The sequence below is a fragment of the Musca domestica genome, unplaced genomic scaffold, assembly GCF_030504385.1.
Source record: "Musca domestica strain aabys unplaced genomic scaffold, Musca_domestica.polishedcontigs.V.1.1 146, whole genome shotgun sequence".
In the NCBI taxonomy this organism is placed as follows: Eukaryota; Metazoa; Arthropoda; class Insecta; order Diptera; family Muscidae; genus Musca; species Musca domestica.
Window position 1 is genome coordinate 1371010 of NW_026712202.1, and position 27652 is coordinate 1398661.

At 34.7% G+C, this 27652-nt stretch overlaps 1 protein-coding gene across 1 annotated transcript in view; it reads left to right on the forward strand.

Moving 5' to 3' along the window:
* LOC131800511 (dendritic arbor reduction protein 1-like) overlaps positions 1–19140 on the forward strand; it is a 31222-nt gene extending 12082 nt beyond the window's left edge. Inside the window, exons 2-3 of the mRNA XM_059119424.1 lie at positions 9188–9928; positions 16996–19140. Of these exons, the coding sequence (XP_058975407.1) occupies positions 9220–9928; positions 16996–19139 (2853 nt within the window). The 5' untranslated portion in view covers positions 9188–9219 and the 3' untranslated portion in view covers position 19140. The remainder of the gene's footprint in view (positions 1–9187; positions 9929–16995) is intronic.
* Positions 19141–27652: the final 8512 nt, after the last annotated feature.

Below are 27652 nucleotides of genomic sequence, written 5' to 3' on the forward strand. Positions count from 1 at the left end.
TCATTGTATCTTATATTATGAAGTGAAAGAGAAGTACGCCATCTATACTTGAATAAAGAGGCAACGAAAACTACTCTTTCTCTGACACTTCTTAATAAAAGATACATTGAAAATTGCCTGAATTCCGAGGAATATCCTAAGAAGTATTTCCCCTAAATATGGCAAAGAATATTTCTGCTAAAGGCAGAACTGATTTGAACGATAGATGGCGTGCTTATCTTTTTATGTTTTTCATGGAAGCTATAAAATTAAAATGTTCGAGTTTTAAAGTAATTTCATATTTTTGTCAAAGCTACATTTCTTCTGAAGAGCCAAGTAGTTTTATTGGAATTCCTGCAAATTATAGATATTTTGTAATTGTCTCATGGATGGCGTGCTTATCGGATTTTTACTTTGGAAGAAAGATAAAGATAATGGAAAATATATCAGGGAATAATTTGCGGGATAACACTAGGCTGCAAATATGATTATCAGAATCTTACGAATATTTCCGCTAAATTTCTGTCTTACAATAGAGCTCCTTACATCTCCAGAGGATGACAGGATTTGTTAAGAGATGGGAAGTCTTCCAAAGGGGCAGCAGAAATAAAGGGGCTCAGTTTGCAGTAGTAGTGAGAAACTTTTTCATGGCAAGTCAGGGCATGTACTGGACGTTCCAGTTGAAATATCCATGAGAGTTTAGGCATGCGGGATAGATGGAGATAGCGAGAGAGAGAGAGAGTATAACCACTTATTACTTGTTGAGGACTGCTAATGTAGAAGGCATTGGTATTACCTGGTTAATGACTGTATCCGGTACTGGGCGTTTCAAATGGCGTATCCTTAAGATTTTGGGCAAGCGGGGGAATATTCAGAGAAAGAGAGAGAGAGAATTAGAGTAACCACTTATAAATTTTTGAGTGTCTGCTAATGCAGAAGACATTTTGACGTTCGACATTTGATTATTTTTTTTTCGCAATTTTCAATCAATTGAAATATTTTCATTTAATATTTTTTTATAAAAATCCATAAATAATAACGGAAATTGGGAAATGGAGAAGAAGAGAGAGAGGAACTACTAAATTCGTGTTGATTGATTGGTACTGCTGATGCTAATTGTCCTTAATTGTACCTTATAAGGCATATAATACATGTTTGATGTTCGATAATCGAAATCGTTCGAAATCTTGAAGTCTTGATCAAAATCCATATAAATATCAGATTTTATTAATTTTTCTCCAATGCAATGGTAATATCATTACCTTGTAAGGCATACACATGCTTGATGTTCGATACTTGTTTGTTGTTCCTTTGATATTCAATCAATTGAAATTTTCAGATGTACTAGGCTTCATAAAAATCCACATATAAATATTAGATTTTATTTACTTTTCCCCAATTATTGGATTTTTTTAATGGGAAAATATTAAAATTATTTCGTTGCCATAAAACTAACACCATCTCATTTATTATTTTTTTTCTTAAAAATAATAAAATATTTACTTTTTTCTCCTTTAATTGAAATACCGTTTTTTCTAAATTATAAAAAAAAAAATTGTTTCCATATTTTATGGTTATTAAGTGATGCTTGCGAAGCAAATGTCTGCTGTAACACCTTCAAAAAACAAAAAAACCTTTTGGAGAGAACACCTTCGATCTTAAGAATGACTTTTTCAACAGACAGCGGTATAATCACGACTTTTTTTCTGCTGTTCTGGTTGTTGTTATGAATTTTATTTTTTTTCTCGATTTTTTTGTTTTTGCACTAAACTTCTAGCTAGACATGAATGAATGAATGAACCGGCCAAGTTATGGCAAAAAAAAAAAAAAAACAACAACCAGGTTATTATTAAAGACATCCTATAAAAGACAGTTTTTATGGTCGTTTTGCTAGAATATAGTCAAGTTCAATATGCATATATGTATGAGCACGTCATACATATGTGTGTGTGTAAATATATTGAGTTAAAGACAAACGTTGATGCCAATGTTAGCCGGGGCAAGAAGGAAACTTGTTTGTTTGGCTTGATGTTTCAAAGCAAGTCTTGGTGGTGTCTCGAATAATTCGGTGTGTCGTGATGTTTCCGTGGCTTCAATATAGTGAATTGTTTTTTTTTTTCTTGGTTTAAAGGAGTGTCAATTGCCTTTACAACACCACCACTGCTACACCAATGTTCGATCCCAACCATAGCATGCCATCAAACTCATCGATATATCTCTCATAAAAAAACAAACATCCAGCAATCTTAGATTTCAGGTTTAAACGGTTTTAGGTTTTTTGTATTTTTTATTCTGAAATCAGAGAAAAAATTGGCTGCTGCTTGTGGTGTTGTTATTGTTGTTTTCTTTTGTAGTTTGATTTTTATTTTGGGGGGGTCTTCTTACCAAAAAAATAAAATAAAAAAAGAACAAAAACACGATTATCAATGAATGAATGACTGATCGAATGAATGAATAAATGGATATCGGAAACAAACAGTCATCATCTTAAGTTTTTGTTGTTGTTTTATTGACTTTGATTACAGAGCATGTGTTCGCTGTAGGCCCATTGAGTAGTGCTTGTACTCTTTTGTTTTTGAATTCCCAAATTCTTGGGTTACCTTAACGTTTTAGGTTTCGAACCTGGCTGGTTTTTATGAATGAAATTCTATTTTGGCTTTTTTTGTTTCTTGTCTATCATCTAATGTGTCAGGTTTTTATCTGGTTCTAATCGTCTTGTTAGTTTTTGAAACCAAAATTTATATTAAAAAAAAAATTAACTTAAATAAGTTCAACAGAGTTTGATTTAGGTTTAGATTTTAAGCCGGTTAAGAATTTCTTAGTAATTAACATAAATTCAATTTATTTTAAAGTTTTGTTTTTAGTAAATTTTTTTTTTTTGCATTTTTGATCTGTAACCTACCCCACCCTCTACTCTGGATGTAAATTAAAATTGCCATGAAGTGAAATTATTATTTTTATTTATTTAACAAATTTATGTTCTCTTGTCACTTAGGGTGTTAGTTTATGTGCCTGTCAGTCAGTTGGCTAGCCAACTTGTTCGATGGACCTGACAGCCGTCTTACAACTGCCAATTTAGTACTTTATGATCCCGCTGGGTGAATGATTGACTTTGCTGCACGGCACAGTGTTAAGTAGTCCACGGGGGGAGCACAGTGACATTTTTGAGAGGGGAAAGGGGGAAGTTTTGAAACAAAAAAAAAAAAAAAAACTAAGAACAAAAAGAACGCATAAAATTTTAAAAATCCTAAAACAAAAATTTGTTTTTGAACGAATTTTGACTCTTTGGTAGGGGTGGTCTGATGTATTATATCTTCACGCCAAACTTGTGTTAGACAAAATATTGGGATATTTGCAATTAAGAGAGAATCGAATGCATATTCCGCATTTTATGGGAGTTATAATTTTTCAAAATTTTGACCTCATTGTGGGGGAGATACCAGAAGGAGTGGACCGATATATCCTATCTTTACACAAGATTTTGTATTAGAAGAAATATTGTGATGTGTGAAATTTGCAAAGAATCGGGTGCTTATTTAACATTTTGTGGGAGTTATACTTTTTCAGAATTTTGACCCCTTTGTGGGTGAAGTACTGGAAGGAGTGGTCAGATAAATTCCGTCTTCACACCTGATCTTGTGATGATAAAAATACTTAGATGTGCCGAGTTTGACAGGAATCGGGTGCTTATTTCACATTTTATGGGAGTTATAATATTCCAGAATTTTGACCCCTTTGTGGGGGAGATACCAGAAGTAGTGGTTCGACGTATTCCATCTTTACACCTGATCTTGTGCTGGTAAAAATATTGGGATGTGTGAAATTTGCAGAGAATCGGGTGCTTATTTCGCATTTTAAGGGAGTTATAATTTTTCAGAACTTTGACCTCTTTGTGGGGGAGGTACCAGAAGGAGTGTTCTGATAAATTGCATATTTACACCAGATCTTAAGTTGATAGAAATATTGAGATATGCCGAGTTTGAAAGGAATTGGATGTTATTTTTTCATTTTAGGATCGTAATAATTTTTCAACATTTTGACCCTTTGTGGGGGAGGTCCTACACGTAGTGGGCCGATATTATCAATTTTCGGACCTAACCTATGATAAAAATATTAGGTTTTGCAAAGTTTGCATAAAATCGGCTGATCCTTTCTGGTTCTATGAAGCAAATTATTTTCTGTGAAAATGTTGATGTTTTGTGGGGGAGGTACCCGAAGGAGTGGACCGATATTGCCCATCTCCTAACTCGATCTTAGTTTTATAATAATTTTACAATGCACCAAGTTTGGAGCTAATCAGTTACTAACTTCGAGAGTTATCGGGCACACCAGCCAGACTGGCAAACAGGCAGACGGACGGAAGAACACCCCTGATTCGACTCCAAATGCAATGAAACGAAGATAGCTAAGGTTTTAAAAAATTGGAATAGTAGTCCCTGGATTATTCTTCTAAATCCCGGATCATACGCCAAAAAAAATCCTCAAAAACAGTCGTTCAAAACTTCATTTAAATTCCACAGATCGAAATTTTTCCACACCTCCTGCCTTCCTTTCCGTTAATTAAATTTTCAAACCAAAAAACACAAATTCCACCTCTTTCTCTCCATCAAAATTTATGTTTTTATGAATTCCAATAAAAATATTTAAGTGGAGGAGCGAAAGACAAAAAGTGGCGCCAATTAAAGAAAATTGAAAAAAAAAAAACAGACACACACAGACAAAATTTCCCTCTCTACTATGGGAACTGGCCAGGCAGGCCATCACAAAACTAAGTGTGTCGTCTTTAGTTTTCAATTAAAAATTATTTCTCACATCACATGGAAGCACACAGGGGGACACACATAATTTCATAAAAAAAAAAACACAAACAACAACAAAAACATGTGTATCTGCCGAATTACATTCTCACCGCTGCAGAATGTGGGTCAGTAGTTTGTTCCTTGCCAATGATGATGACGATCAATGAAATCAATCATGATGATGATGATGATCATCATCATTAACTTCATTGCCATTGATAATGATGATATTTATGGTGTTTCCATTTAGTCTCCCTTGTCAATTTCAATTGTTTCGATTTCGATTATTATGGAAAGTCCGTTCGTTCATTCTGTCCTTAACTGTTTTGGGCATTTATTGGTTTGCCATAAAAATTCAATTGAACATCTCCTAACATCTCTCTGGTCATTTTATTTTTTTTCCATGCCTATTAACCGTTGGCATTGTTTGTGTTTTTTTGTGACTTAAACAATATTTAATCGATTTTAATTTAATTGTTTATGTTCAACTCAATGACAGCTGTCACCTTTATTTCTGTTTATATTTTGACTTTGTTGCTAGCTGTGGGGTAAATAAAAAAAAAATAAAATGAATTAAAACCTCACATAGAAGACGCAGACGAAAAAATCTTGTGTGGGTGAAATTTTTAGGCATTTTTGTTTCTCAATTTGTTGTTTTATTTTTTTATGGGGTTTTTGTATTTTTTTTTTTTTTTTGTTTTTAGGTGTCTTTTGTTGTATTTTGATTGTATGTCATATTACTATTTAATTTATATAAATTAAATTGCAGCATATTTTTTTGTTTCGTTTCCAATGTCTTGTGAAATCGTGAAAAGACAACAAGCAATTAATCGAAAAAGTTTAGAGACAATTGTTGTTGTTGTTGTATTTTATTTTTTGTTGTTTAATTAGAAAAAAACTTAAAATTTGTTTTTTTTGATGTAATGAAAATTAAATTAACAAGCCAGAATAAAATAGAATTTAATTAATTAATTAATTACAAAGGTAGGGATGCCAATTAAATAAATAATTAAAAATATTAAAAAAAATATTGAACACATAGATTACCAATTGCCTCAAAAAGGGGTCTAAGCAATGTTTAAGACCGCCTTTGTGGGGGAGGTATATGAAACTGAGGGTCGATATATATCATCTTCACGCCAGATCTTGTTTTAGGAATAAATATTGGGATGTTTGAGATTTGAAGAAAATCGGATGATTATTTCGCATTTTATGAGATATATACTTATACAAAATTGTTGACCCGTTGTGAGGGAGGTACCAGAAGAATTCGACATCTACCATTTTCACATCAGATCTTGCGGTGGTAAAAATATTGGGATGTGAAAAGTTTAGAGAGAATCACATGCATATTTTATATTTTATGAGGGTTTTGGTTATTCAAAATATTGAACCCTTTGTGGGGGAGGTACCAAAAGGGTGGGACCTATATCTTCTATCTTCACACCCATTCCTGCCCTACCAGAAATATTGGAATATGTGAAGTTTGTAGAGAATCGAATGCTTATAAACCGTGGCATCAGAATAAATTACGAATATTATCACGAAAATATTCTGGAGGGTGTATTAAAGCCTTGGGCACGCAAACATTTTGGCCACAGACCTTCGACATTTTAACAAGACTCAGGTATGGTGCGATGGTACCATACCAAAGTGTCGATCACCTCAAGCAAGCGCTTCAAATGGGTCAAAATACCGCAGATCAACATTCGGGCAGCGTGTGACGGTTTCATTCACCATAATTCGTGCCAAAGGCGACCAATTCGAACAAATCTTAACTTTTTCTTAAATTTGATGCTATTTCCGACATTTTTTGCTTTCATTCAATAAAATTAAAAAAAAAATGTTAAAATTATGGCGTTTGACTTTGTTGGAGTTTTTCTTATCTCACCCTGTAAATAATTCTGAAAAGTAAAACGTTGTGTTTGTCCTAAAAATTTAGTTTATAAAAATCCACGTCAGATACATTCCTGAAGAATATTTCCACAATTTAAAAAAATTTTCCAAAAAAACAAAGCCCTTGAAAAAATTGCAGGATGTGCTATCTTTTAAATAATCCAAAAAATGACCCTTAAAAAATTTCACTTAAGCTCAAATTAAAAATTATGGCTTTGGACTTTGTTGTAGTTTTTTTATCACACCCTGTAAATAATTCTGAAAAAAAAGTTGTGTTTATGTCCTAGAAATTTAGTTATTACAAAATTTACGTCAGATACATTCTTGAAGAATATTTCCACCATTAAAAAAAATAATTCCAAAAAAAAAAAAAAAAAAAATAGCCCTTGAAAAACTTGCAGGATGTGCTATCCTTCAAAAAATTCAGAAAATAGCCCTTGAAAAAATTTCACTTAAGCTCAAATTAAAAAAAAAAAAAATATAAAACTATGACTTTGGACTTTGTTGCAGTTTTTTTATCTCACCCTGGAAATAATTCTGAAAAAAAAACGTTGTTTGTCCTAGAAATTTAGTTACTACAAAATTTACGAAAGATAGATTACTGAAGAATATTTCCACTATTAAAAAAAAAAATAATTCCCACAAAAAAAAAATATAGACCTTGAAAAAATTGCAGGATGTGCTATCCTTTAAATAATTCAGAAAATAGCCCTTGAAAAAATTTCACTTAAGCTCATCCTTTAAATAATTAAAAAAAAAAAACAATATTAATTATTAATATCCTTTTCCAATCCATCCTTGAAGTATACATTTCACTTAAGCTCATCCTTTAAATAATTAAAAAAAGAAAAAAATCAATATTAATTATTAAAATCCTTTTCCAATCCTTCCTTGAAGTATATCTCTAGAATTTTGAAAAAAAAAATTTAGCCCTTGAAAACATTTTCTTACAGCTTGCAGTTCTACTAATTCTTTAAAATTAAAAAAAAGAACAAATATTCACCTTAGAACTTGTTGTGTGCTATTTTCAAAATTCACCTCCAACAAACACGACTCCGATTCCCCAAATCAGGTTTACCACATAATAAAAATTCATTCATAATTTGCCTGCCAGCCATGTGTTCTAAATCGCCTAATGATCATTAAACATTAAGGCAAAATGATCATTTGAATTTTGAAAATTTGGTGAACCTAATAATGATGACCCATGGCCTTTGTCTCGATATTCATTCATAACCATGCATTGTAATGATCTCATAGGAATCCATAATTATCTTTAACATTATAGACATTTATGTTGTTGTTGTTTTTTTTTTTTTTTTTTTTTTTTTGGAAATTATTTTTGTGTTTTTTGTTTGTCCAGCTAGTTGTGGAAGTGTTGATGAGGTTTGAAACAAATCATGAAAATAGCCGAAAAAAAAATCTCTCAAAATAACAACAACACTTGAGATTTTATTGACCAGAAAAAAACAAAACGCACAACAACTTTGTCTCAATTGAGAGTGTGGCGTCATTGATGTTTCGTTAGATGGGAGATGTTGTTCGAGCAGATCGAATTATACAGTGGAACCGGGTTAAAATGAATAAAATGTATTTTTCAAATACATGACTTCCATAAAGGGACGACCTCCAAAAGACAACTTTGCAGGGATGGATATGTCAATATTCCTATAATTTTTTAAATTATTTATATCTAAGTTCCACTGTCTATCATTTTTATCAAAAAATATCTTTTTTTTTTGAATTCAAGATTGACACACAAAAGAAGTATTTGAACAACTATTTACCGTTCGGCGTTTTCTTCTTTTGTTTTTCTTTCTTTTGGCCCCAGCCGGGCCTATAACCCATGATTTTCTTTGCAAGCGGTTTATTTTTCCCCTCCTCTTTGTATTGACTTATTTTTTTTTTATTATTATTTGCATTTAAAGTGGCCATAATGAAAGTTTATATGCGCTAAAAATCACTACCGTTTAATTGCAGTTTCTTTATTGTCAATCTTGTGTTTTTACGATAGTGGCATTTGCCGCCTTCCCCCCCCCCAGAAGGGGGAATCAGCAGAATAGCCATTATGCCATTAATGATCACCGAAAAAAAACGTGTCCATTATTTTGCTTTTGTACATTTCATATTTGACGATGTTGTTTTGTTGGCTGGCACACATTGAGAACCCTTGAGTTGAAGTGTTGAAAAGTGAAATTTCATGTCTTCCGAATTTACATAGAGGCTGCAGACAGGCAACAGGCTGCCGTCGGCTAAATTTAGGCAAATTTTCGACAGAAACACTTGGCCAGGCTTTTAAATGAAATGGAAAATTAATTGAAATTAGTTCAAAATAACAAAATGAAATTGGCCAAATTATTAGATTTTGTCTAGCAGCAGATACTTGAAGAGGCCCTCAAAGGCCTTTAAGAGAGGAACTTTCTATGAAAAAAAAAATTAATTAAATTGTTAATTTCATGATTATTTTCAAAATTTATTACGATTTTTGACATTTATTTCCCTCTTTTTTTTAGGTGGCGTAGCCCCTGGAACCCCATCAGCGGCCATGATCATGGAAGGGCTTGAAACCCTAGTGGCGCCATCGCATCACACATTCCTACTCACCGAATCAGCTGCTGCGGCGCACTTCAATGTTTTGAGCTTCGACACATGCCTCTTTAAGACCTCCGCCCAGTCGAGCCCCTCAACGTCGGGCGCCACATATCTCACCACACCATCTAGTTTTGGCGGCGGCCCCTTGGGCAGCCAAACTCTGCTGCATTATAATCTATCAACATCGACCTCATCCTCATTGTCACCAACCTCGTTGGCGGAAAGTTCCAGTGCCACGTCAGCGGCAGCGGGCACAACGAGTATCGTAGCCACAGCAGCATCACGCCATCAGAATTCCCAACGTTTGGGTAGTATATCGGTGGCACCTGAAACGCAACAGCATCAGCACCAGGGCTCACCAATACATCAACACAATCATCAGCAGCAGCAGCATCAGCATCATAATAGTCCTTCAATTGCCAGTGCCGCTGTTACCATATCGACAAATACGAACAGTGGCCGCAGCTCGGCATCACATTTGAGTCTATTGAACACCACGCAACATAGTCCGGTGGCGTGTGCCAGCGTGGCGGATAGTGCCGATATTAAACACTCCCAATTGGAGGCTCAGTCGGGTGATTTGAATACACCCGTGACCACATCGAGTGATATACCATCCTTTTTTGGCCCATCCACCGTTGTCGAACCACCACCCATAACAGGTAAGGCATTTTTTTGGATATTTTTTTTAGGTGACTATCACAAAGAAACCAAGACCCTCCACCACTAGAAACAGAAACCTCAAAAATACCGAAAATCGTTATATATAGGGCAATATTAGTGGACCTGTTGAAAATAATTATTGTAGGGAGAGAACAGACCTACCGAGAACTCCAATTGTCAAGTTTCATCTAATTTATTTGGAAATTCTGGCAAAAAATCTTCAATCTTCGGGAGGTAGGGTTATATGGGGGCTATATCAATTAATGGACCTGTGGGGAATATTTCTTGCAAGGAGAGAACAGACCTACTAAGAGCCCCAATTGTCAAGTTTTATCTAATTTGTTTGGAAATTCGAGCAAAGAAGCTTCAAAATATCGAAAATCGGGAGGCATTTTTATAAGGGGGGCATATCAGTTTATGGACCTATAGCTAACATTTTTTGCAAGGAGAGAAAAGACCTACCAAGAACCTCAAATGTAAACTTTTAGCTAATTTAGTTTGAAATTGTGACAGAAGCCTTTAAAATACCGAAAATCGGGAGGTACAGTTATATGGGGAATATCAATTAGTGCACCTGTTGGAAAATTTTTTTTGTATGGGGAGAACAGACTTACAGAGAACCCCAATAGTCAAGCTTCATCCAATTTGGTTGGAAATTGTGACAGAAGGCTTTAAAATACCGAAAATCGGAAGGTACCGTTTTATGGTGGCTATATCAGTTAGTGGACTTGTAGCAAACTTTATTTGCAAGGATACTACAGACCTACCGAGAACCCCAATTGTCATGTTTCATCTAATTTGCTTAAAAATTCTGGCAAAAAATCTTCAAAATACCGAATATCGGGAGGTACGGGGAGGTAGAGTTATTTTATTCATTTATTTAAATTTTTAAAAGTATTGGACAATTTATTAATCACAATTTTTGATGGGAATTGAAACCTTATTACTTGAAATTCTCGACAACATCTCTCCGGATCTTTGAAAAATATTTTGAAAGAAAATTCAAGAGCTTAAAAAACATTCTCCGAAATATTCTTAAAATATTCGTGGATGTTGCTCCTATAATTCTCAACAAAATATTCTCATATTTTTTATAATGCAATTTTGAAATAATTTCGAAAAATTGCAACCCCAACCTAATTCGTAATAAATTTGATAATTTGTATTTCTTCAAAGCATTACTGAATGATCAGTGGCAAAAAAAGATTAACAATTAAATAAAATTCAAAACTAAGGGAAAAAAGCAAACATGCAAACTTAGGAATTAATTAATCATTTATTAAACATTTCCGTTCAGTGTCAATGTTTTGTTTTATTTTTTCTTTTTTTTCGAAAGAAAGAAAAAACCTCAAAACGAAACGCATAAAGCTGCAAATTAAAACAGTAATCTGAACTGGGAACTTGGGCAGTGGTTGCCTTGATGGCTGGCTGGCTGGCTGGCGGGCTAGCTGACTGCCCGCTTGGTCACTTGCTCAATTACATTTCAACAAATTATTGTTCGGATGGCATGTTGCTCATTTTATTAGAGCAATAAGAACAACAACAACAAGGAAACCCCATATGAAAACCCAAAGTATAAATCTTGATAATTAAATATTATTTAGTAGTTGAAAGATTTGTAGAAGAGGAGGTCTGGTCAGATTATGTGCATTATAGTAATTTTTTCTAATTGAATTAATGAAGATTTGAACACGAGATCATGTTGTAGAGTTATTATGTAGCTGCGGATTTTATTTTTTTTTTAATGCGGAATAGTTTGTATTTAGTTTTTCCCCTAAGTTGTGGATGTTACTATAAATTATATTAATTGTGCATAGTGAATTCCTTTTGTTTTGCTATAGGAAATTCTGAATTTAAGTTCAATTTTTCTGCAACAAAATTAAAATTGGTTTGGAATTATTTTTTAATGGGATATGGTTTGTAGCTATTAAAGCCAATTTTTAAATGAAGTCATAACTCAATTTGTAAATTCTAAAGTCTTTTTGTATTAGCCTCCAATTATTGGCCAAGCCAAAAATACAAATGTTTTGTTCTCCCCCTATTCTTGGCTCATTACCAGAATAAGTTTCGCCATAAATCACAGCCAATTTAATTACTCTTAAAAACAAAACTTTTTTTGTTTTAATACTTGACTAGTTAAATGTGTTATGACAAAATAATGGTCCAGTCAACCTCCCCGCAAAAAAAAATTTATATTTATTGGGAGTAACACCAAGCAATTATAACTTTACAAATGATTTAAATAAAAAGCCATAAATGTTGTTAGTTTTTTTCCGACAACAAGCAGCCATAAAATTTCACACAAGACATAATAATGTATAGATCCCCAAGGATGGACAATGAAAATGCCATGCAGTTTTCTGGGAAATGCCATTGATGGCATATTTCCAGCCAAAAAAAAAATCCCATAGTTCTTGGCTTTTTGGCAAATTTATATATTTTATTTTGACATTTCATTGAATTATTGTCGTTGACTATTATTCATATTGGCTGATTAAGTCTCCACCCCCGCCCCTTCCCCAAAAATACTTTCTTATTCCAGCATATTATTTTATTATCTTAACTCGGGGGGTCAAAGCATCTACTACTAAGTAGCTGTCGCAGTCCTTTGCCAAACAATTGCGTTTTGTTTAAAATCGACTTTGTTTGTCTTGTTTGTCGCTTTGCTCTTGTTTCTTTTTCCATCGCTTTTTTCTCCGCCACTTTATTATCTTAAAGGGTATTTATGGTGATTTTATGTCATTTCTAATAAATGAGCTTCGCTTGCCAAATTTTACGATTAAAAGCTGATTTATCAATGTCAAAAACGAGCGCAATACATAAATAAATACATGCACACGCTTTGCTTGCTCAAGAGAATTAAAAAAAATATAAATAAAAAAAAATCTCCACAATGACAACTTCAGTTAAGATTTGTTGGCATTATGGAAATAAATTTTTATTTGAATTTTTTGGAACGGTTTTGAGTGGATGGGGGGGGGATAACATGTAATCCCCATTTCCATACGCATTTTGTAGCTGAAATAAAATGCCCAAAATAAGAAGGCTTTGAAGGGGTCTTAAAAAATTAAGTGTTCAAAATCATCATTTCACTTACGACTGAACTCAGCCTAGAAGCAAGTACTTCAAATTTGGTGAAAATGGGTTCGATATAGATCTAGCTCCCATATATACGCTTCATGTGTAATATGCACTCCACAACAGTAATATTTGGTACCAGATTTCCGATACAATTCAGAAATACCTCCTTCAAATTCAATCGAGATCAGTTCAGATGTTGATATAGCTCCCATATATATCTTTATCCGATTTCAGGTTTATTGCCCACCAAATGGCTAATATCAGTCCAAATTGACTTAATTTTAAGTGTTCAAAATCATCATTTCACTTACGACTGAACTCAGCCTAGAAGCAAGTACTTCAAATTTGGTGAAAATGGGTTCGATATAGATCTAGCTCCCATATATACGCTTCATGTGTAATATGCACTCCACAACAGTAATATTTGGTACCAGATTTCCGATACAATTCAGAAATACCTCCTTCAAATTCAATCGAGATCAGTTCAGATGTTGATATAGCTCCCATATATATCTTTATCCGATTTCAGGTTTATTGCCCACCAAATGGCTAATATCAGTCCAAATTGACTTAATTTTAGCCCTTTCGACGAAATTCAGCCCAGAAAAAAGTACTTTAAATTTTGATGAATATCGGTTCAGATATAGCTCTAGCTCCCATATATATGCTTCATCCAATGTTTAAGTCCCTCACATTCGTAATATACACTCTACAACAATGATACCTAGAACCAGATATAAGGTAGAGCTCAGAAATACCTTTGCTTAATTTTGTCAGATATGGATATAGCTTCCATATATATCTTCATCCAATTTCAAGGTTATTGTGCTCCAAAAGTGTGATATCACAAATCGCGACAGAGTCCACATTATTAAAACTAGGGCTTTGAAAGGTTAATATTATATGCTAGCTTATCGGTGTGTGAAATGGGCTGTATTGATCTACGGTTAGGTTAGCCCCCATATAACGATACCTCTAGATTTTCGGTATTTTGAAGGTTTTGGCCACAATTTCCAATGAAATCAGCTGAAACTGAAACTTTACATTTGGGGTTCTAGGTAGGTCTGTTTTCTCTCTGCGAAAAATGTTCGCTACAGCTCCATTTATTTGTATATCCTATATATAAAGATCCCTCCCGATTTTCGGTATTTTAAGGATTTTTCAACAGAATTTTCTCAAATTTAGTATTTGTAGTTCGCAATTGTAGTTCGAACTCAGCCTAGAAGCAAGTACTTACAGTTTGGTGAAAATCGCTTGAGATATAGCTATAGCTCTCATATTTATATATAAGTTATATCTGATGGGCCTCATAACTGTACATTCAGATATTCCGATTTGTATTTGTTTTATTATCAAAGGGAAGTGAAAGTTTGGCCCGGCCGATGATGCACAAATTTGACCCCGCCCAAGTTTTGACCTTTACATAAAGTTTTTTTTTTTGAAAATCTTCAACTTCGCCTTTTTTAGACTCAGAAACGCCAATTTCTTTAATTTTTCAGAAAAAATATTTAAAATGAAATTACTCAGAACTCCATACAGTTCTGCATTTAAATAGAAAATTACAAAAAATGTTATTACAACTTCTATTCCCACAATACATCACCATAAGTAATAACTCTCAATATTATATAATATTTTTCTACAGTCGTTTATTTTCCCAACGAAACCCCCTCCCCTCTATTCACTCTGCGATAAAACTGCAGAAAAAAAAACTGCACCAGATTTATTTATCTTTAACGTTCTCCCAGGCCGGCAGGCATTAACATTGACATTGAGTACAGTATGTCAATAAACTTGTAACGAGTCATTCGTCATCTGTACTACACATGCATAAATAAATAAAGTCATTATTGGTCTGAGTGTTCGGACAGACAGACGGAGAGCCGGACAGGACCATAACACCCCGTAAAAAAACAACTCCCAACATCGAATATCCGTCATTTGTTGAAAACCAATATTAAATGATCATAAACAATGAATGAAATGAATTGAATGTAAACGCAAAAACAACAACAAAAAAACTTAAAACGCTCCAAGAGATTGATGTCACCTCACATTAAGAAATGACTGAGACGATAAAACAATACTCCATACAGCTTCCATTAAAGCTGAGCGTGTGAGTGCGATAAGAAGGAGGGTTGTTGGAGGGTTCATTGTTTTTGTTTTTTTCTTAGCTTGGCATCATCATTAACTACAGCGCCACTGTAGGGGGAAATCAGCAAAAACAACAACAACAAAAGCTTAAATAACCACAGCAACAACAATTGCAACTATTAATGCTCTACTCCATTGCAATTGCTTTGATTGTAAGGTTTGAGGCGGTTTTTTGCTATTCCATTTGCCTTTATTGCGATCAAGCAAAAGCTGTGATTTTCTACTTGACTTTGTTGTTTCGTTTTTTTTTTTTTTTTTGCCACTCACAGCTGAGATGTCTCAACTAACACTTGGCCGACTGACTGGCTGCTGGGTTGGTCTTCTCCAATCTTCTCCGTCCGTCCGTCTGTCTTTCTGTTTATTGAGTTGACACCAGTTATACTGCTTCTGTTCCGTATCTTGGCAAAACAAAAAACGACATTTCTTGATGCTGATGATTGTAAATTCCTGAGAATGTAATTGATCGAACCGTCAAATCAAAAGCCCAAGTGCCAAGCATAAAATAGCATCGGAGACAAATAAACCCTCCTTTAAGTTAGACCTCCCGTAAGGTGATTTCCCAGGAATTCTCGCCGAAGCTGAGTGTCTCTGTTTTAAATGATCTTCGTTACATTTCTAGACATGGAAAAGGCTTCACTTTCAATTCACGTTCGGTTTTTTTCATTTCATTTGATGTTATTTTGCCGAACGCCAAAAGTGTCATTATGACAAGGAATGTTTAGTTTCAAAAGAGAAATATTTCAGGGAATTCTGTTTTGTCACAAAAGACAAAACACTTGGTGGATTTTGGAATGAAGGAAAGAAATCAAACTACAGGAAGTTTTGAAACAAAAAAAAAAAAAAAAAAAAAAAAAAAATAATATTTTGGAAATGCTGGTAGCCCAAGTGCCCATAAGTAGGCACCACATCGGGTTTGGCAGAAACTTTCAAAATGCAAAAAAATCGGAAGTTACCTTTATATAGGCGCTAAATTAGTGGACATGAATGGAATATTTTTTGCAAAAAATGCCGAAAATCGGGAGATAAACTTATATGGTTTGGAATATAACATTTTTGCATGGAGAAAAAAACCCCAATTGTCATGCTTCTTTTAATGTGGTTGGAAATTGTAGCAGAAACCTAAAAAATACCGAAAATGTGGAGGTACCGTTATATGGGGGCCATACCAATTACTGGGCCTGTGGAGAATATTTTTTAAGAGAGAAACAGACCTACGAAGAACCCCAACTGTCAAGTTTCAGCTAATTTGGTTGGAAATTGTGTCAGAAACCATCAAAATATAGAAACTCTGGAGGGAAAATATATTTAAATGTGGATCAATACAGCCCATTTTCAATACCAATCAGCCGGCATATAATATAAAACTTTGTGCCACATTTCAAAGCTATCGAATAAAGAATGGGGGTTCTATCATCACAGACTGACAGACGAGCATCGCTAAATCGCCTTATCAATTTATTCTGATCAGGAACACATATCTTTGTTGGGGTTTCTGACGAATACTTCTGAATGACAAATTAATTTTTAAAAATCTACCAAAACCTAAAATTTAAACCCTTTTCAATATTTTATTGGAAAGAAACAAATATGAAAATATTTCACCAAATTGAATTCCTAAAAATAGACACCAAAAATTGCAAGTATTTTCATTTCCATATGGAAGAAATTCTTAAAAGAGAAGATTTAAAAATTTTGAAGATTTCTATGTATTTTTTACTTGACCCCCAAAAGTAGACTTTTTTTCTTCAAAACTCACAATACCCCTTTCAATTTTTATGTTTCCCTTATTAATTGAATTTTCATTTTTATTTTTTTTTTTTTTTCATTTCAGGTTCAATTGAATCTGACGATTTGTCATTGGAGCCACACCCGGTGGCCGCCAGTCCGGTGTTGTGCAGCCCCCTGAAGGAGGAGCGCAGTACCCCGCCTACATTAACAATTGTTAAGGAAGAGACAAGTAATAATTGTTGTACCATGTATCCCATAACCACCACCACAAACACCACAAGTGCCGCAACCTTACACAACAATACAACAACAACACAACATCATCATCAACAGCAACAACTAAGTCAGACACCGGCCACATCCAGTCAAACACATACAACACAAAGCAATACCACAACGCCACACAACCAGCTGCATCATCAACACCATCATCAGCAACAGCAACATAATACACAACACATGCATGTGGGCCAACAGTCGCCACAACATCATCAACACTATCAACAACAACAACAACAAAACCAAATGTATCACAATCAATTACACCAACAACACCTGCAACAGCAACAACAACAACACCAACTGCATGTGCAACAACACCAACACTATCAACAGCAACAACACCAACACCAGTTACAACACCACAGCCATCACCATCATCAGCAACAACACCAACACCATCATCACTATCAACAACAGCAGCAACAACAACAACAACAAGACCAACAACAATCACAGCATGCAATTAACAATAGCTCCTCTAGTAGTAGTAGTAGTGGTAAAATATCATATCGTGGCATTTTTACTACCACAGGTAATAGCGCCGCCATGAGTGGCCTAAATGCCGCATCGGCCGCCGCAGCTGCGGCTGCAGCAGCCGCCGCCGGCTCTGCTGTCAATGTACATCATCAATCGCAACAACAGCAACACAGCCAACAACAACAACAACATCAACAATCCCAGATGCATTCACCCTCCCTGGCTGTTTTGCCCGGACCCATGTCCCCACCTTCGGCCGGTTTGGGTAACAGCTGGAATCTGCCCAGTCCCGATAAGGCCCTCTTCCAACCGCCAATGTTTAGTCTGCTGGGTCCTGGACCCCAAAATGCCAGCCAAGCCCACTATGCCAGCCATCAGCAACAGTCAACCATTCCCGCCTCAACTCCCTCACCCTCGGCCCAACATCACATGCATGCCGCTGCAGCTGCGGCTGCTGCTGCCGCCGCCTATGACGATCGTCATGTAGAGCTTTTGGGCCTGCAAATGGATTGCTCCCCCATACTCCTCAAGCAAACAGCTCCGCCCAGTTATGGAAGTGCCGGCACCTTCACCAGCCTGGCTGATATGCAGCAGCAGGCCCAAAATGCCCATGATTTGCAGCAGTATCGCCAGCAAATGGGTGTGGCCACACCGAAATATCAATGGCTTGATTCACCGGCAGAATACTCAACGGGTGGCCAGCAAACGGCCACATTGGTTCTACCCGGCCCATCTTCCGCCTCATCAAGCACGGCCTTGGGTGGCGGCATTATACCCAAACAAGAAGCCTATGCTGAGCCCACACACACGCCCACCCACCACATGCAATCGGCCAGCTCATCTTCGGGTGGACCGGCCGGTACTGGATCTCAGGCCTCATTCTCGGTGGTCCAACTGGCCGAATACAGTCCCTCCACCAGCAAGGGCCATGAAATCCTTTCCCAAGTCTATCAACAGAGTGCCATGCCACTGAAACTGGTCCCGGTGAAGCCGCGCAAATATCCCAACCGTCCCAGCAAGACACCGGTGCATGAGCGGCCCTATGCTTGTCCGGTGGAGAACTGTGATCGCCGTTTTTCCCGCTCCGATGAACTAACCCGCCACATACGCATCCACACCGGGCAAAAACCATTCCAATGTCGCATTTGCATGCGTTCCTTCAGTCGTTCCGATCACCTGACCACCCACATTAGAACGCACACGGGTGAGAAACCATTCTCTTGTGACATTTGTGGCAGGAAATTTGCACGTTCCGATGAAAAGAAGAGGCATGCCAAAGTTCATCTGAAGCAGAGGGTGAAAAAGGAAAAGCTTAGCCAGCAACAGCAGCAGCAACAACAACAACAGCAGCAGCAACAGCAACAAATGCAGGCCCAGTTGGCCCAGTCGTCGGCAGCCCAGCAGCATCATCAACATCATTCGCATCACTCGCATATGCTTCATTCCGCCGATATTTCCATAGTAACATCCAGTGCTACCAGTTTGTAGGTGGAGAAGAAATCCCAGGCAACAATGCCGTCGCCGTCTCCACCACCCTTACGACCACCACCGCCACCGCCATCTTTAACAACGGCGGGGGCGACGACGACGACGACGGCAATGGGGTCTTCATTGAAAATCTATCGAGCTGTGAATGAGGCCAAACGCTTACCACCGCTTATAAAACCCGACGATTTCTCCACCACCATATGGCACTCGCCGCTCTCGCCCAACACACCGCTCGACACAATGCCCACGGCCGAATTGTCGCTGAAAAAAAGTGAACAACAGCAACAATTTGAATTCGGTATGGACCACCTAAGGGCAATGGAGGTGGATGAGGATGTGGACAATGATCCCGCCAGCACCGAGGGCGAACTCATTGAAGATTCTGAATTGGAAATGGCATTGGATTTAATGGAAGAAAATGCAAACGAAAATTCCAATTCAAATTCAAATGATACGATTCTTACGACTTCACCCGAACGAGCAGGCAGTGAAGAACCGGGTCCAGGTGGTTGTGCCACAATGGAATTGGTAAATGTCAAGAAATCTCGAGAAGCAAATAACAACAAACACATTGCCATATTGAGTGGTGAAAATAATCACGATATGGTTATATTGTTCCTTACCGAGTAGATTTTTGCGGGATATGGCTACCTACCCATACATACAACAGATATGCACACATACATATACACAAACATACCTACATACAATTAGCTAGAGATAAAGGTTATTCTTTTTTCCGCCTCTAACAACAATATTCCAATAGAGCTCCCTAATGAATTAAGCAGATAACTAAAATTTAAAATGAAAAAAACAAAGAAAAAAAAACACGTTTTAAGTAAATTATACAAAGAAGCTAAAGAAGTAGTAAAAAGACAATAACTAACTAAATTTTAGTAGGTCTCAGAAAATTTTACCTTGTTAAAGAAACAAAAAAACCAAAACGAAAATAGAAACAGGAAAATCATTAAGGAAAATATTACAAATCATATGGAAATTACAAAAATAGTCAGCTAAAGTTATTTAAAAAAATAGAAAACTCTACAGAACATGGAGAAAAAATTAGGAAAGGGAGAGGAAGAGATAGAGAGAGGAAAGGAAAGAGAGAGGGAGAGAGAAACGATGAAGGCATCTTAAGTTTTCCTTTTATTCAAATATTCATACCTTCATCTTAATGTCTCACCAACAATAATATAAAACAGCTGATTGTATAAAACAGCTGTTGGCAACCTAATTAAAATGCGTTCTCTCAGCAGAACAACATAAATCAGCTGATTGCTACATAAAACAGCTGTTGGTAACTTAATTCAAATGTGCTCCTAGGTCCTAATGAGTAGGGAGTTGAAGAGAGAGATATGGATAAAAGGAAAGAGAGAGAGAGGGAGGGAGAGTTAAAAAGGCTGAAGGCATCTTAAATTTTCCTTACATAAAACAGCATAAACATAAAACAGCTGATTCGTAGAACAAACTAAATTTAAAAGCGCTCCCTTACCGAATAGGTGAATATTTGTTTCTAGGTTCAATCAGTGGTCGTCAGTGCCTTATTCCATCCTACATGGGCTAATATTACACATTTGGTGCACAATAAAAGGCAAATCGGACGAAGTTATATATGAAAGCTATATCCAACCGATCTCGATAAAATTTGGGAAAAGTATTTCCATGCTGTATTCGAAGTATTTCCCAAATATCGTTGTTAGCGAGTACATATTACGGCTGCGGAGGACAAAAATATCAATTCGGATGATTAATATATATGGGAGCTATAGCTATATCTGAACCGATTTCGATCAAATTTGGCATACTTCTTTCTATGCTCAATTTGGTGAAAAGTGCCAAATTCCATCCCATTTGGGCTGATATTAGAAACAAATGACTTGTGCAAATTTTCATCTAAATCGGGAAATAAATGCGACCTGTACTTTGTTTACAAAAATAGATGGACAGACAGATGGACCGACGGACATGCATAAATCGACTTAGAATGTGCTTCTATGCAGATCATCTAAAGGAACTATGGGTCTATCTCATTTCCTTTTGCCAGTTACAAACAAATATCCAAAGACGTAATAACCTGACCACCTTGTGGTGTAGGATATAAAAAATGGTCCTTTAACTGCCCCTAAATTTATGCCACAGTTTTTTCTTTTAAATATTTTAAAACACCTGTTATTTTGTTTGAAATAATATATCAATTGATTGCTTGTGATGGCTCTAACTCCTCCCATTTTTTTTGATTTTTGCATTCGACATTAAATGTGTCTTGTTTTTGTTGTTCCCTAACGGAAATCGGCCATAAAAACGAATATTCACGCTCATAAATACCGCAAAAATTTAAAGAGTGAAAAAAAAAAAAAACGCGAAACAAGTTTTTAACATTTTGTTTGACACTGAAATGTTTTTTTTTTTTTTTTTTTTTGCATTTAGCAATTGTTGGCTGGATGGATGAATGGCGGGACAATAAAAATGTATTTTAATAATAGTCGACATTTTAATGATTGACCAAATGCAAAAAATGAAAATTTTTGAAAAAAAATAACCAAAGGAATGATTTTGAGTTTATTATTTTGTGAATACCAGCAAATTTCCCTGGGTGAGTGGCCTGTGTGGAATTGAGTAACCGGCTTAAAAAGCTGTAAAATTATGGCCGCACCAAAAATAAATGTCAAAAAATTATCAATTGTAAAAAATTTTTTTGGGAAAGAATTTGAATTATTTTGAGATTAACATCATCCGAATTTTGTAAATGACCTCAAAGTGCAGGCTTTAAGTGGCCATAAATATAAAAATGGTTATTTATAAATAACCATATTGGTTTCAAATTCCCTCTTACGCCTTTATTCCTAAGGGGAAAATTTTCCCACTTAAGGGAACTTGGTATGGCATCCTTTTTCAATTAATTTTTTTTTTACTTGACATATCGCTGGATTTACCAATGGTTTAGGTTTAAATAGCTATGAGATAAGGGACTGCGCCCGGGCACTTTACCAGCTTTTAACCACAGCCAGGCAACAGTAGGCGCGCATTTTTTCACTGAGAGTAATTTTCCCCACACCAACATTCTTCACAGAAACATTTCAAAACAATGCAACCAAACAGCGGAAAAAATTAGGAGAACATAAATGTTTGACTCTCTGCCTTGCTCTGCTTTAGTCCCCGGCATTATTTCCAAGTTCGAATATGGTTTTCACTATGATCACATCTATAACAGCGGGTCCAATTTAAACCAGGACAGGTCAGAAAGTCACTTCTTTTTGTTCTCCAAATTTTGTTACTTTCTGATTAAATCGTTTTTCAATGGTTCTTATTGTGAGCGTGGAGAGAATTACGCTCGTTGAAGGCACACGTACGTAGATTTGCCTTGAGCTTTGGAGTTGCTGCTCTCCCATTTGGGACATTCATTTTCTTAGTGGATAGTGCAATATCAAATACTAGATCCTATACGTTTTTTTTTTGGTTTTATTAGATTCTGGTCATTATCTCCCCATTTGGGCGCCATGTCGGATATTGACAACTTCCTTCAATATAAACTAAAATTCTCCCTTTCACAGTCACTTTTCCCTCTCTCTATCTCTCATTTGTCATTCTCATTATCTCCTCATTTGGGCACCATTGCTGTTTTTGATGATAAACTAAAATTCTCTCCTTCATAGTCACCTTTTGCCTCTCTCTCTTGTCATTATCATTATATTCCCAGTTGGCGACTTTTAAAAACGGCCGACTAAAATTCTCTCTTTTACAGTCTCTTTTTCCCTCTCTCTTGTCTTTATCATTATCTCCCCATTTGGGCGCCATGACGGCAAAATTGCAATGACTTGTCTTAACAATCGTCTAAAAGTTTTATTGCCGACTTCCTTCAATACAAGCTGAAGTTCTCTCATACACTAAATCATTGTCACTCTCTCTGTCGTTATTCTCTGTTTTCTCAGATCCTTGTTATTAACTCCTTATTATTTTATAACGACCGTCCACAATTTTTATTGACACTTCCATCAATACAAGCTGAAACTCTCTCTTTCATTATCTCTTTACCCTCTCTCTCTCGATGTCTTTGTTTCTCAGATAATTGTCATTAACTCCTCATTTGGGCGCCATGGCGGTAAAATTGCAGTGACCTTTAATAACGGACTTTTACAAGTTTTATTACCGATTTCCTTTAATACAAGCTAAAATTCTCTCTCACTACATTTTAGTTCCTCTCTCCTCGCCTTTTTTTGTTTTCTCAGATCATGGTAACTATCTCCCCATTTAGGCACCAATTCGGTAAAATTTTAGTGTCTTTTAATAAAGGCCGTCTACAAGCTATTTTGAAGACTTCCTTCAACACGAGCTAAAATTCTCTCACTCACTATATATTTTTGTTCCTCTCTCTCTTTTTCTTTGTTTTCTCGGACCCTAGTCATTATCTCACCATTTGGGCGCCATGGCGGTAAATTTGCAGTGACTTTTATTAACGACCGTTTTTTTTATTATTGCCTCTCTCCTTCTCCCTCTCTCTCTCTCTTTCGTACTTTTCCATGCGTGTATACAGTTAAAAAACATCCTAAGTAATTTAATCTCTCTCTGGCTCTTTTTTTGTGGAAACATCTTTTCAAGCCAAAACACAGAGCTGTATTTTTGTGCCAATATTTTTCTTAAAAAATAAAATGAACAATTAAAATAAAACAAATACAAATTTTTGAGTAGCTAAAGAACATTCAACTAACTTACAACAACAACAAGAAAAATATGGGATTTTATTGATGATGTTATATAGAAAAAATAAAAAAAGATATTTATTCAATCCTGGACAACACACAAAGTAATAGGTTGTAAAAAGGATTAAAAAAATAAATTAAAAATAAAATAATTATTAAAAAAAATTGCTGAATGAAGAAACAAAAACGAACAAAGTTTAAGACATTTTAGTTAAAAAAATATTAAAAAATATATACAAAAAAACGTATTGTTTAAAACAATACACAAAATACCACATACACACAAAAAGCTAACAAGATTCTTATTAACAAACAAAAAACAAGGCTTAATTTATTAAAAAAAACACACAAAGCTAAAAACACACACATTAACTAATTTATTATTATTATTATAAATATTATATATTACGAAAAAAACACAAAAACATACTTATATCTCTAATACTGTGATCTCATGTGTAATAAATTATTAATACAATTCTTCCTTAATATCATTATTATTATTATTTTTATTTTGTTAATAAAGCCCTCACAAATTACGAATAATTTTAAACTAATTTTCCTTTAATATATCGATATATAAATATATAAAAAAAATAACTCGCACATACACTCAAACATTAAACACAAACCACGACCACACACATGTCCCACAAAGAAATGTAATTTTAGCCAATTATTCTTAAATGTTTATATTTTTTTTGTCTAATTTAATTATTTTTTTATAAATATTAACAAACTATTGCTTATTTTCTTTTAATTAATTATAAAATAAAAACAAATACTTTATATTATATTAATACAAAAAACAAACACAAAAGAATAATAATTATTTTGCCATTAGCCCAAAGTAGTTAATAAGTTTTTTTTTTGTGTAAATTTTAAGCAAAACAAACAAACTTTAAATTAAATTAATTTTTAAGCCACTAAATTAACAAAATCTCCCCCCTTAAGAAAAATAATTAGTTTTCTAAGTAAAAAACAACTACCATAAAATTATGAAATAAAAAAAAACAATTGTTATAGCATATCATTGAACAAAAAATTAAAAAAACTATATATATTTTTTTCTTCTTGCTTTTTAAAAAGCTCAAAAATTACAACTGTGCCACAAGATAATTGTAACTATATTTTTTATTGTTAAAAAAATTAAAAAAAAAACGAAACGAAATTTACGAACGGCATCCTTCCACAACTATTTTTTTTTATTAAATATTATTATTATTTTTTTCTCTTCTATACTATAAATATGATAAAATCATTTTTTGTATTATACACAAATTGTTTATTGCGGCTCTTCCCCCCTTTATTTTTGTTAAATATTTTATTGTTTTAATTTTATTATTTAAAATTTATGAACTTCTTCCCCTATCTCTAAGATCAACTGAAAGTGTATGTTCCCCCCTCCAACCCTCCTTATTTTTTATAAATTATTTTCTACTCATGTTTTTTTTTCATAGAAAAAATAAAATCTTTTTTTATAATTTATTTTTTATTTCCAATTTATATTATTTTTTTTATTTTGAGAAAAACAAAAAATATATAACAAATGTTTTTGAAAAATATTAAACAACAATATGTGTTTTATTTATTATTTTCTCTCTCTCACACTCTTTTGTGTATTTATTTTTTACTTTAGCAAAATTTATGCATGCCATTAAATAAATTTATTAGCTAAGCTATGTCCGGCTAATTGGAGAAAATTGGCCAGAGGCCAAATATGATACCTTGACAAAAATTGAAATAGAATCTTGAAGAGGTTTTAATGGGGATTTTGAATTGGTTGGTAATAAAAAAATAAATGGACTTTAACATTGCGGCATTAAAAGAAAATTGGATGTGTGAAAGGGTGGATATAGACATACGAGACAGCTAAATATAAATGTCTGTTATAATCAAGCCATCTTTCGGAGGAGGTGGAATTGAGACAAATATTGTAGATTAAGAGAAAAAAAATTGAAGGAGCAGCATTTGGATTGAATTTGCACATTTTCAAAATATAAAAAAAGTTGAAAAATAATGGTAAAATCTTTAAAATACCGAATGCAGGAAGGTACTGTTATAACGGAAGCTATACGAACACCTGTACATGCATATCCAATTTTTTGTCATAGGCTGTAGTTCCCATTAGGAACTTTAAATACGAAATTTTATAAAATTCCAGTGAATAATGTTGCTAAAATCAACTTTATACCGAATATAGGGAGATACCGTTATATGGGGTCTAGACAAAAAACCTGAATATGAGATTTTCTATCATAGGCTGTAGTACCCATTAGGAGCTTCGAATACAAAATTTAAAACAATACCGGTGAATAGTAACGCTAAAATCAACAAAATATCGAATATAGGGAGCCGTTATGAGGGGGCAATACCAAACGAAGACATGGACCGCATAGGCAATTTTCATTTATGGTTGGTGGTACCAATTAGGAACTTGAAATACGAAATTTGTAACAGTTTTGATGTCGCTAAAGTCATCAAAATACCACTTATAGGGAGGAAAAATATTTTTCTTTCTCTCTGGGCTTTAGCATACGCATTGATAAATTTCTATATATGTATTTTCGAAGCAGATATCATCAAGATGGGATCAAATTTTGAATATGGCTCTTCTATGCATATCATTATCCGATTTTATGTTTATTGTTCACCAAATTGTAAATATCAGCTCAAATGGAGGGGATTTTTGAACATACGACAGAATTTAGCCTAGAAGCAATACTTTGTGAAAATTGGTTAAGATATATCTATAACTCCCTTATACGTGTTTTTTCCGATTTGGTTGGCTTAAGTCCCTTATTCGTAACATACACTTCAAAACAATGATATTTGATACCAGACATCAGACACCGCTGAGAAATACTTCTGTCAAAATGTACCAAGATTGGTTCAGATATCCAGCTATATCCATATATGTCTTTATCCGAAAAGAAACAAAATGTAATTTTTAAAGGAAAATGTTCTGAATACATCTAAAAATACACTATTTCGGAAATACACCAATGGCATTGGGCGATTATATTTTTGGTGTTTTATTTATAGTTTTCATCCGAATTTTCTGTTAATTGGCAGTACGAGTCCCTTGCAAAGAACTGTTCATAGAGGATTAAGTTGAGGAGAAGAAAATATATGATGATACCATCCGATATTCGATATTTTGGTGACTATAGCCACATTTTTGAAGGCGGTCCTTTGAATTCTATTTATAGACATATTTGTTTTTACTCTTACTTTTCATATGGTTGAGGATATGAATAGTTCTACGTTAAAGAACTCAATTTGGCTATTATATGGTTTGGTGTTCCTTTCTTTGTGGTTTAAAATACTGTAACCCTGCCTGTGGTTTCTTTGCAGACTTGCCCACTGAGATCTTCCGATATCTTTACACTCAATGTATGGCTCTGCATATTGGGTATCCACTAACCCATTCTTGAGGAATTTCCCCTTTATCTCGATTCTTGTTGGAAATGCCAATTTCACGATTAACCAGTTGCGGTTTCTTCTCCGTAGCGTCAGCCTTCCACCGAACCGAAGTTGGCTTTTTGGCCAATTTTAAAGGACAAACGAATGGAATTTTGTAGCTGATGGGGCAAAATAGATAGACTAAAAAGTAAAAAAAGAAGCTAAGTTCGGCAGGGCCTAACTTTTAATGCACTCCACCATTTAGAAGGAATTTGATACATTTCAACAAATTCCGAAAAAATGATGAGCTTCATAAGGTGGCTATGCGAAGAAGCGAACCTGCATAGGTAGTTTTTTGTCATAGACCCATTAAGATCTTCAAATACGAAATTTGAAACAATACCGCTATAT